The 12,943-nt window shown below is 33.3% G+C and overlaps 1 protein-coding gene across 13 annotated transcripts in view; it reads right to left on the bottom strand.

Annotated features, from left to right (window-relative positions):
• The window catches only part of LOC128791069 (sodium channel protein type 2 subunit alpha-like), a 54,872-nt gene that overhangs the window by 19,484 nt on the left and 22,445 nt on the right, over positions 1–12,943 (bottom strand). For all 13 annotated transcript variants that reach the window (XM_053948428.1, XM_053948419.1, XM_053948421.1 and 10 more), the window contains 3 exons: positions 12,760–12,933; positions 11,134–11,490; positions 9,768–10,253 (listed from right to left, as the gene is read on the bottom strand). In XM_053948428.1, the coding sequence (XP_053804403.1) occupies positions 9,768–10,253; positions 11,134–11,490; positions 12,760–12,933 (1,017 nt within the window). The remainder of the gene's footprint in view (positions 1–9,767; positions 10,254–11,133; positions 11,491–12,759; positions 12,934–12,943) is intronic.

The following is a 12,943-nucleotide window of genomic DNA, read 5'->3' as shown; positions in this document are numbered from 1 at the left end:
TCATTAGATACACATTCTGTAAAAAATGGTACTGAATCAAATCATGCCAGTCTAAATCTTAAACAATTTATAAATATGCATCATTACAAGTAAAACCACAGTAATGACATGTAAATTTTATAATTCTGTTTCCCAGTTTAGCTTCTCATAGGGAACAATTAAATATAATTTGGCTACTAACCTGATCCATGTGACCAGTGAAGTATTCTGAGTAATATGAATACTGGAGAGCTTGCATGCACCACACTCTCAAGTTATTTCATTTTCTTTGCTGTTATGCTGGATTACATTGAAAATGTGTCTTAGCAAAATGAACTAACAGAAATCTGCACATATGCCTTCTTGTCCACTAGGTATTTTTTCACAAAAATACACGCTATCTGGATTTAAAAGTTGTAAATTTAATGGCATTTAATGGCAAATTTCTGCACAATTTAATTTTTGCAGAAAGCACAAATTACCAGAGCTGAAACATCTTCTTTGCATTCTGGTCTCCTGTGCTTTTTGAGAGACCTCCTGATGTACTTTCCATCCCAAATTTTTCTATCATTCTACTGCTTTTTTGTACAGTGGAATACTATAGTCCTTACTACAGTAAAAGCACTTCTAGATCTGAAAACTGCAAGAACTGGAGAGTGATAAAAAATAATTTAAATTAAGAAAATTTTTACCAACTAGATTAAAAATCTGATCAGGTCATACAGTTTATCAATCACACAAGATTGGCCATAATTTTGCCCTTTTAAGAAAGCGCACTTTGAAAGGAATAGTCTGCTAAAGATGCAAACACCAAATGCAATAATCAGACATAGTGTTTGTAACTTGTTTTCAGTTGACAGTACTGTTATACTGTTGTAATTTTTTCATCCAAAATACTTTCTCTTTTACTGTGAAATAAGGTTTGTAATTAGAAAGCAACATTAAAGAAATAATGGCAATGAAATTCTTCTGATTTATCACATGTAGGAGTTGTACATAGGAATTTCACAAGGGATGCAGTATGCACCTCCCACTTAAATACTTTAAATTGTACAGGTACTGATGTAACAAAAGGGCATTCCAGCACTGAGTAGATTTGTGCTTTTAGCTGAGCAGAACTGATCATGTCCTTTGACCTTAGGAGGAAGGTCATGTTTAGAAAGTATGAAGACCTTTCTATACAATTTTGTTGAGAGAGTGCTTAATATCAACTACTTTTCACATTTATTTTTCAAGATAGTGACATTTTTAGAATATAAAAATCCCCTACTCTTTAGATTTCACAACAAATAATAAACAGTGATTTGTTTCTTGAAAGAGGCACTTCCATGTATTCTCTTCTTCAGAGACATTGCTGAAAATTAAAACTAGTTATTTTACTCTTCAGTTGAAACCCAGTCTCTTCAGGAAAATGTATTGGCAGCTAAGGGCTTTTTCTGCCAGAAATGAAGTAAATGGCACAAATATCTTAATACAGCTTTGTAAGGAATTATTTCCCCATATTTAACTTTTACATGATGTGAATGAAGTTTTAAACAAAAATCATGTTGAATGATGGATAATTTCAGGGATAATTTTAAATGCTGCCTTTTGCACACACAATATGTCGTCTCTCAGACCTCAGGTCCCATGGTTGTTACTGCATTGTGACCAAAAATATCATGTTTCACTTCTCATACTGCACTTCCTCTACAATTTCCAAAATTTATTTATGTAAAATAGTTCCAGCCATGTTGCCTCTAAATGGAATAATTTTATTACTGGTCACGTAAATCTGTGAGTCTGAGATAAAATACTGTGTATCTCATTGTGAGAATATTTTAAATTTCACTTTCTCTATTACATTTACAACCAAAATACCCAGTAATGTACACTATATTAAACACTATTAGCACACCACCTTATTATCCACACATAAGGCTGTCTCTCTTTTAAAAATAATACTTGTGAATTAACTCTCTTATTGTATATCACTGAAACACCAAGAAATAAGAAACCTTCAATTGAAATGATAGACAGTTTCTTAATTAAATAAAACTAAAATATTGCAAAAATAATTTTCTGTCAAATATTCAACTTAGGAAAAATAAAATTAATTAATGGCCTGATCCATCATCTTTAAATAAATTACTGACTTAATAGTAGCAAGATAAAGGTTCATAGAAAGCATCCATAATAAATCTATGAGTGCAAATTAAAAGGCAGTCAAATTTTTAACTGTATTTTCCCATGTAAACTCTGCTGCAGATAGTTCTGTCAGCATAGTTACTAAAACCAAGTGACAGAAGTGCAATTTATAACCAGTACAAACAAAAACTACTATAATTCTTTTCAGTAATTTTCCCATAAATCATTCTCTTCATTTTTTTTTCATATAATCTCAAACAACTGCATTATTAAAAGAAAAACCTTATTACTTAATAAAACTCCTCTTCTTTGCTTCATGACCCTAAATTAGGAAAGAACCAATACATTTTAAATAAGGTGATGTTAATGATATTCTTTCTAACAATAAATCTAATAAAACTAATAGGAAGCTCAAGATACATGATGGATTAGCACAACCTTCTTATCAGCTCATAAATGTGATTATCAGCCTCTAGAACACACCATGCCCTGTAAATATTTATTTGCATTTTCAATGATATCACATTTTCCTTTATAAGGAAATATTTGAAAGCAATTGCTTATAATGCAGCATTCTCAAGGCCTGAATCAGCAAAACAACATGCTTGACTAGAGCAGAAGCCTGAGCAATACTGTGGAAATCACACACAAAAATAAAAGAAACAATCAGACTACCTCAGTGGGATTATATTTTTCTGAAAGCAGTATTATAAATATTATTGTCTAGGATATAAAAGAAAAAAAATGCTTCATCACCCACCCAAACACTTGGTTAATGTGTGTATAATCAGCCTCCATAATGTTCTTTCAGAGCAGTGCATCTCTTATAACAGCTTCGATCATTAAAACAAGCTTTGACCAACAGCGTGTTGATGTGCCCATTTACAAGAAAATGCATTCACTTAAGACCCAGTCTTGCTCTCATTTGATTCTATTCTAAATTTTAATAAGAGCAAGAGCAGGCTACTGAAGTTTAAGCTTTACAAACGACTTCATGATTCAAGTGACAATAAAATAAAAGGATTCAGCCATTACAAATTGCCTTTAGTAATTCAGCCATGTGGTTTTATCCTTTCAGTCTTGAAAGCTGCACTGTAATTGAGTGAAAAAAATATAAAATAATGGAGATTGATGATTCCAAAGTGATTCTAAACTGTCTTTAAATCTCAGATCTTAGGACCTTTGATGTTTATATAATGTTAAGGATGTAATTTTACAATCTCTCTCCTGAGAGTTTTATTTGGTGTTTGAAGCATATCTTGGTTTAAAACTTGTTCATTAAAATCTGAGAGTTTTCAGAATGCCCACCAGTATTAACTTTTTTGGCATCTCTGGGCAATTCAGACCATAGTAGGTAGATCATGCCACACTACAATTAAGGATATCAAATTAACCACTTGGTAATCCTTTTGAAGCCAATGAAACTCTGCTTGAAGGGAACAGCATTCAATCCTACTACAGGACTGAAATATCAATCCCCTCCAAATTTTGATGCCTCGTTTTACTAGCATAATTTAACCTCAGTTTCACGTAACTTTAGCTCCTCTGTTATAATTACTGTCACTATTTCTGAAGGCTCTGCCAATTACTCGTCAATGGAGGGCATGTTTGCCTATAATGAAAAAAAAATCACTAGGATAAATAGATAGACATGCAATTTTATAAAAATGATGCTGACTACTCTGTAGACTTTCTAATTTACACAAATAAGTCCCCCAACTCATTTAGGGAACACTATCGTGAAACACATTCCAAACACTACTATTTATAAAGGGGTTTAAGAAAAGAAAAGTTGTAAAATGTTTAGCTTTTGATAGTTCTTTAGGAAGAGTTATTTGCTAGGTATAATTTTAGCAGTTATGAAACTGTTTGCTTTGCTTCCAGTTTATGAAACTCAAGATATGCACTGTCCAAATGAATATAGTGTAGTTTGTAGCATCTTGATAATCTGCATTACAGTGCATTGTAGATTTAAAAGTATAACTGTAATTTTTACACCAGTAGCTTCTGCAATAATTGAAATGTTCATTAAGGAGTTGAACTCATGGCAGTAATTATTTCAAAATCACTTAACACATTTCATTAAATATTTACATTTATAAGGGCTGAATCAAAAAGGGTTGTTTTTATTTTTTAAAAACTATGCATGCTCCCTTTTTCTTTGGCTTCTTTAGCATAAAACATTCCAAGTACTTTTATGATCCATACTTCAAAACCTGAAGAGCATGCAGTTATTGCTAAATACTGTATTTAAATATTCAGAAAAACCATTAGCGGAGTTAAAAAATGTATGTTGGGTTTGCCAATCCCACCTGACCATGCTGTGATGTGAGTCCCATAACTCAGCAGAGAGCAGCTGTGCATGTTTCTACTCTTGCAATGGATAGGGAAGGTACATAGCTGAATAGCATGCAGGCCAGTCAAAATCCATTAAAAAGTGATTATATATATATATACATATATATGTATAACTTGCTTAGGTAACCTGTGTGAAAGTGGTGACACGTTGCTCTACCTGGTTAAAAAGCACCAGAGCTGCATTCTTGATTGCTCCAGCTTGGTTTTACCCCTGTGAGAAGTAAGAATGGTAGGTAGTGAAGTTCAAGACACAGGATCACTAGTTTTTCTCTTTTTGGAATCTCTAATGCAAACATGGCTTTAACACAATTAAAACATAATTATTAATATTTTATTATTAGCTTGAAAAAGGGAAATACATACCACCTGAAATGTTCAACAAACTTTTCTACAGAACTTGTTAGTTTATTTTAGAGAAATTAGAAATATAGAAGCTAGAACTAGTAATCTGCACACAAAAATTGTGATTCATAAATAAAAGTGGAATGAATAAAATTAACAAAGACATGGTTAGCAGATCCGGAAACTATTCCTGTATTTATATAGTCCTTAATGCTTATTAATTAGAATTTTAAGGGTTGGGTTTATTTATTTATTTATTTATTTATGTCCTAGTCTTTGTTTAACTGACTATGTGATTACCTCTTTTATTTGAAAAATATATACATACAGGAAGCAAAATACTTTGAAGATGTATGCCTTCCCATTCCTCCTTCACCCTCTAATAATGGTAGAGATCCTAGATCTTGTTGAAAATAAACATCCTTAATTTCTCTTCAACTCAAATGTGATGAATTATCACATTTTGTAAAGTTTCTAGTTCAGATTTAGTATGCTATAAACTTCTGAATCTATAATCTTTATCTCACTGTTTCAAAAGAGGATTGTATCAGTGCCTGGACAGTGGAGCATCAGTGTATCCCGAGACATGGTTTAAATCATTAACCACAGCTAGTCTATAATTTAAATAATTTGTCACTTCTGAAGATACTGTCCAAGAACTAGTCAGTTCTAGAAAAAAAATTATTTTGCTGGACATTTTAAACACGATTAAAAAAAATCCAACAAATTGATGAAATCCTGCTGAGTCTTTTGGCTAAGAAATTTATTGAAGCCCAATGAAAATGCTTATCTTTTGGGAATGCAATAACTCTGTTCTTGTCTTTTTCACTTCATCTAGACACAAAGGCCCTGATGAAGCCAATCAGAAAACTGAATTTATTAGTTGTTTTCAAAATTCAGTAGATCTGATGACGAAGGATATTTTAAATTTTATCAAAATCACCTGTTGTGATCATCAAAAGACTGAGTAGCCTTATTTCTCCAATCTGAATTTGTATTTACTGTACAGACACTGTAGATTTTTTTGAATTGTGAATCATTGAGGTCTGTAAGTCTTTAGTTGTAAAATAAGTTTTCCACAACTGAGAAATATATTTGAAATTATTTTTCCACGTTGAAATGCAAAACTGTATTTATAAAGCTGTCAATCAGCTCTAATGAACAGTTGTTAAGTGGTGTACAATATACAATAGTTAGGAGTCTTATGTTTGCTAAGATTAACATAGTTACTAATTTCACAATTAAAACAGCATCCACATGCTAATGTTAAGACCCACCAAATTATCCCCTTCAGCTATTTCTAACTTTTTTATCTTCAAAGGTAATGATCTTGAGTATCTTCTCTTCAGAGTAGAAATCTGTTTCTTTTCTGATGATTATCTCATTGGGTATTGCACTTCTCTTTTTCTCATAATTTAAAAAATCCTCCTTCAAAGTATCAATGAAATGTTCACTTCTTGCAGGTACTTTCAGCCAATTATTACTCTAAAGCAGTGAGTAACTTTATAATCTCAAAAAGAGGTGTCCTCAAATTTCTAGTGATATGTATTAGAAAGATCTTGTTTAGGTCTGGAATTTGCAATCAGGTTCCAGACTAGGTTCTGGAAGATTTTGGAAGTTACTAACTAGCAAATTAATTAGAAAGTGTTTCCATGAAAGCATGAAAAGGGAAAAAAAAAAAAAAAAAAAAAAAAGCTAGCCTTCCAAACGAAGCTCAATGGCTACAGTTATTTTTCTTTTATAGTGTATATGATAAAAAAAAAAAAAGAAAATATTACAATTTGTTCCTCACTCACCCACAATTACCATGTCTATAGTAATTACTTGCTCCTGGTATATTCCTCAGGAAAACACAGGCTGTGCCCCACTTCTAGCATAAGAGACTTCAAATAATCATTCTGCTCTTAACATCAGTGACAGTCAGTAAGACATCAGAGAAAAAAAAATTCATTTTACAGTTCCTCTGCAGATCTAGCTTTGCACAGCTCTGTGGTTAAATAAAACGTTATTATAGGGGATATCTCCTCAAGGTATTTTAAGTGCTAATTACTGCCACAGTTAAGGCAGGAAAAGTTCTGCCCCATCTCTTACCCCTCCTTTTGTGGACCAGGCCTTCTAGCAGGAATGTTTTCCCAGTGGGACCCCTTGAGAGGCAAAACAGAGCAAGTGATGGTGTACTGTTCTAGACAGGTAACTTAAACACTGCACCAATGTACTCTTTATCTTCCTTAAAAGACAATCAGAAGGCAGCAAAAGATTAAGCAGTACTGTTGACTTGGTAGGAGAGGATTGGGAAACTTCACAAATTCCTGTCACATGCCAGAACTTCTGTTCATATATTCCAAATCCAGTGGATTTTTATACACACAATAAAATAACCCCACTTTATTCTTTCCATAGAAATCATCCAGAAGGAATGGAATAAGGAATCCAGAGCAGAAAGTGAAATTAATACAGAATTCACAATTTTCAGGATACTGTCTTTTTAGACACTGTTCACAATATGCACACTTGCACTGTATGAATACATGTCAGGCAGTTAAACAATAGACAGTTGTGTGTGAGCAGAACTTGATGGAAGTATTATTGCTTCAGTTTGCCAATGGCATTGACTACTACAGTCTACGAAAATACTGAAGCAGTATAGAAATCCTAAACCTATCTTAACCATATTGAAAATTTCTCCACAATTTCTTAATATAAATACCATCCATCATTTACTGCTGGATTTCCCACAGTCACCTGAAATTTTCACTGTCAAATTGCTTATTAATTGGTTTCTCTTCCTGAAGACATACAGATACCAGTCCATTAAAAAAGAGGGAAAAATCCCTTTTGATTTATTACCATCCAGAAACTTCAGGACAGCCTTAGAAGATAAAGGTATGATGCCTGAACCAGATAAAGCTGGAACCGAACAGAGCAATTGACTTGTGAAAGTCACCTTGAAATTGACATTCAGAAGTTGTCAACACATCAAGAAGGGCTTTTACTCCATTTTCTTGGGGTGTACATACATCACATATTCACCTGGAAAGCAGAGGAGTTTCTGCCTTTGCACTGCATTTAGTTTTTTCCTCAGCTGTTCTGATAGAATGTACGGCAGTACATTGTAATCTGAGCCATTCAATCTACCTTACAGGAGAAATAAACCAGTAATACCTATGGCACAACCAGTGACCTCACTTCTCTGAGGCAGAGAAAGTGGCAAAGACTGCCATGGGATCACTAACCAGGTGTGGATGAGAACTTCCCAAGTTCCTTCATTGCGGAGGCTAATGTCATGTAACCACAAATTCAGTATCTGCACAGCCACCCAGCGTCCTAATGCATATTACAAACCTTTATAAAGTAACATATTCAGGAAATTTTTAGGCTTGTAACTTGACGGAGTTAATAGGAAGGCATTCATAATTGTATTTCTCAAAGTTAGTCACAAGGACAGCAGAAAATATATAGAGTAGTGCCACTTAAAAAAAAACCATCAGAATATATGAAAGGACATAGAAAACTTTGCTTAAGGTTCATTGGAAATGAAAACCAAATTTTATTAGATCAGCTTATATGAAAAACACTTAACTCAGACCCAGAATCACTCTCAATGGTTTGGGGTTTTTTTTAATGCTAGTTGATCTCTTAATTTACACTGCTTTACACTTCCTGTATCTCTTATATTCTAAACTTACCATGGATAAACACTACTGCTGTACTATCTTATATATCTGCATTGAAACTGTCTCATAACTGAGCAACTCAGATGATAGACTATCTTGTTCATCTTACAATTTTTACACAGAACAGCATTTTTTGCAGCTGCAAATAAACACAGCTCTTGATGTTCTTTAGCAAAAACCCCATGCCATGATTAACTGGCTCATGGCTATGCATTAACGTATAATGTGGTGAAGTTTGATAGTGCTGAGGAATACAACATTATTGCAGATATGCCAGATATACAGCTATGATAAAGTCATGAATGCAGGGCTTCTTTATAGGAGAGCTTTCTTCATGTAAACAAACCCCTTTGGCCCGATGAATTATTACATAACATCACAGCTTCTAATCGAATTGAAAACAAATTTATCCATGGTTCCTGATCCCTTAAACCTCAAAGTTCCTACATTTCTAATGGCACTGAATATAATTAGATTCTGCTAATGCATTTATTAGCTTGTCATGGATCACTTCCCCAATATACAAAGTTTTCCTTGAATACTATTAGCACCTGTTCATGATCACTTCTGGTATTTGAGCCACTTACATTTTGAAACACATGGCATTGGGTTTTTCAGACCAACTTCTGTCACTTTGCACAATAATAACAGCATAAAGCCTTCAAGTAAGCTGTTTCTGCATGCATCTATATTACAAGGTCATTCTGCTTTCCAGGATAACTTCAGCTGCTGCTTTACCATGACATTCAGTACCTAGATTACTTTATTTCAGCCAGCCATAGTCTCTGAACCCAAAGTCTGTAGAAATATTACTCACAAAACTTTTAGATAATCTAGAAGACATTACTGATTTGTGATGTCTCAGGGCTAATTTTTAGAACTACCATAAATATTGAAAGTAATATTTTTTATCCACTTATGTTTGCTTTGGTATTGTTCCTTAGCCTTCTCTCCTTATTCCATAAATTCTTATCACATGTAGGTACTACAGAAAGAATGCTTTATCAAGTGTTTTCTAGTCCTAAAACCTCATAAAACTGTGAAAGAAATGGTAATATTTAAAATAAAATATCTTCCAAATTTTAATAAACAAAATACTAAAAATGTAAACTCTAAAGATCCTCTACTATACCATTATATATTTTTTTATTAAATGGTAATACATAAAATTCTAAAACATAAAATATATTTCCATTGGATATTACAGGTTTAAAAAAAATTGAAATTTGTAAATAAAACATATAAATGTATGACTACAATTTAATACTTATTTATGAAAAATCCTACCTGTTTGCTTTCTTCCATATCAGATTCGCTGCTAAATTCTTCTGTATTTAAATTTTCAAAATCTGATTCTCCGAGTGCAATGGGCACTGTCACAGTGAGGCCTGGGTTGTTTATGAATGACATGTAATCATTTTCATCAATTACGTATTTTTCCACACTGCTGCCTGTGCCTACACCACTGGTGGTTCCATTCCCGTCTTTGAGATAATTCAGGTCTTTGTTTATTTCAACAGCAGTATGATTGGAAATGCAGCTGTCCTTCTTGTTGTTTAGCTCTTCAAGTGCCTTGATTTCCTCTAAAGATTTCTGCTTTCTAACGAAGGCTTTTCGGATGAACTCCTGTATCTTTTTTTTAACATAATCTATGCCTTTCTGAATCCTTGCCACAGCAATCTGGAGATTGTTCATTTCATTATCATCGTCAGTAGCAGCAAGGTTGTCTGAACTAAATGAGCTCAGCAGCAAGGCCAGAAAGAGGTTCAATACCTAAAAGATGAGAGAATACAGCTATGTAGTAAATACAATCATATCAGAAGTGTTAAATTTGGCAGTGCTAGGTTAACAGTTGTACTTGATGATCTCAAAGGCCTTTTCCAATGTAAATGATTCTATGATTCTAAAAAAATCAGTAGAGCAGGTTGCGGATCATAAATAACTTTTTGGGGCTCTGCACATTTTTGCTGGTAAAATGTCAAGATTGCAAGGTCAGGTAAATGACTAAGATACAAACATTCTGAATTCTATTTTATAAAAATTTAAATCATACTAAAAATATCACTAAAGGAAGAGAATTTTGACAGAAAATTTTGACTGCAAATTTTAACAGGAGAAGAAACTTAAAGTGTAAATGGTGCATCCCTTTTATAGTACTTATTTCTGGGAAGTTCTCATCCATTCAATATTTTCCAATTGAAATTTTCCATTTTAGCTCATTGGCTTGAATTTAAACTTTTCTATGAAGGTTTCTTGTATAATTTTGAGTTAGAGGCTTTTTAACACCTTTTTAAGCTGGATGACAAATCACTGTGGGTTTCATTTTTGTTTTTTTATACGTAAACAATCCAAAAAGTTCAGTACTAAAAATTAAACAGCACCTCTAAATTAGCTGCAGCACTCCCAGGATAGGATGCTGGAGCTGACATTTGGTTTCCTTCTAAATGCTTGTACCCATAGTAAGAGTACTTCAGTGTATAGAAATGTTTGAAAAAGAGGAAAAGGGGATCTTCAAATGCTTTTACCTAAAATTTAGCACATTCAGATTAATTTTTTGATTCTAAATAGAAGGATGACAAACATTTTCATTGCCTAGCTGTAAGTCCTGCACATCTACATCACAGTTAATGTTAAAAACATGTTCATCACGTACCACTAGGTTTCCAATCACCATGACCAGCATGAAAACAATAAGGCACATGGTTTGGCCTGCAACCTCCATGCAGTCCCACATGGTTTCTATCCATTCTCCACACAGCACTCGGAATACAATCAGGAAAGAATGGAAAAAGTCGTGCATGTGCCAGCGAGGGAGCACACAGTCACTGGAGATTTTGCAGACGCATTCCTTGTAGCTCTTCCCAAAGAGCTGCATCCCAACCACAGCGAAAATGAACACAATGATGGCCAGCACCAGGGTCAGATTCCCCAGAGCCCCCACTGAGTTGCCAATGATCTTAATCAGCATATTTAGAGTTGGCCAAGATTTTGCCAATTTGAAAACTCGAAGCTGCAAAACAAAAATGCAGATGAACCTTTAGTGTTAGTTACAAAATAGAAGCTAGGTCCAAGATGTTTAGCAGAGTATACCAATTTCTGTAGCTTAATTAGTTCTTCAGTAGTACCTCATTATTATTTTAATACAAAGCAAGGAACATGGAATATTTGTCAAAAATGCATTGTGTATAATTTCATTTCAGTGATACACATAGTAAAAAAAAGTAATAATTTGTGTTTGTATGATGTTTTATTTTACTGTTTTTAAATGTCCACTTACAGGTGATTCTTGAAAAATTCTTAAAGACATTTTAGAAGTTTCTACACTTTTCATCACTGTCACTACACCTTCTTTGCTGGCTTAGTTCCACATTCCCTCAGCACCACATTAGGCCTTCCTTGCTTAGATAGAGGCCAATTTTTTAAGCAAAAACTTGATGCAGACATTGCAATGTCCATTCAAATCATAAACATTAATTTTAAAGTAATATTCATTACCCAAGCTATTAGGTTATGTGAAGTTGGGTACCATTGCAAGTAGTGCTAAATAAGACACTTCTACCTGCTCTGTGTATGAGGAGATAAGGTTTTCAAGTAATGTAGTAACTATTGGTAATTAAGGCTTTTAAATCATTAATCTTGTACCTCTAGTAAACATATTTATAAACTAGTTTCAAACTAGTTTCTGCGCAATACTAGTTGCTATAAAAAAAATACATTTCTTGTAGAAGCTCAGCAATATTTCAATTTAAATGTTACCTTAAAGTCAGCTTGTTGTGACTCTGTTATATGTAATGGAGTGACTAAAAGTTTACTGTTGGTGCCCATTAAAATAAATGTGAAGAGAGTACCTGCTTAAGTTCTTTTTAAGTTCTTTACAAGTAACACAAAGTAATGTTCACAATATAAAGACTTAAAATGTTATGATTATTTGTGCTGGTGACAATATGTATGTTTTCACAGATATTCAGCTTTTATTATTCTTAATGAAATCAGTGTAAAGATTCACGAAATTCTTAAAAGGCAGCAGTTAGTGTTATGTCGGCAAAGGAGATCAGTTGGATAGAAGATCAATAGGATAATTTGATACTTAAAGGTATCAAACACCTTAAATTTGTACTTACCAAACACAGCTTGCAAATTAAGCACATATGAAAAATAATGTGAGTCATTGAAGTATGTAATATATATTTATAAAATATGGTAATTATTGCAGGCACCAGCACTTTTATTTTTTAAGTGAGGTAATTGCATGCAAATATTTAATTATCAAGGTATTTACCAATCTGAATGACCGAAGAACAGATAATCCTTCAACATTTGCAAGACCAAGCTCCATTAAACTAAGGCTAACGATAATACCATCAAAAATATTCCAGCCTTCTTGGAAATAATAATAAGGGTCCATGGCAATAATCTTTAGTACCATTTCTGCTGTAAATATCCCAGTGAATACCTAAAACAAA

Source organism: Vidua chalybeata, chromosome 7 (genome assembly GCF_026979565.1).
Source record: "Vidua chalybeata isolate OUT-0048 chromosome 7, bVidCha1 merged haplotype, whole genome shotgun sequence".
Lineage (NCBI taxonomy): Eukaryota > Metazoa > Chordata > Aves > Passeriformes > Viduidae > Vidua > Vidua chalybeata.
The sequence above is the reverse complement of the archived record's forward strand: the minus strand, read 5'-3'. Positions and strand labels throughout refer to the sequence as shown.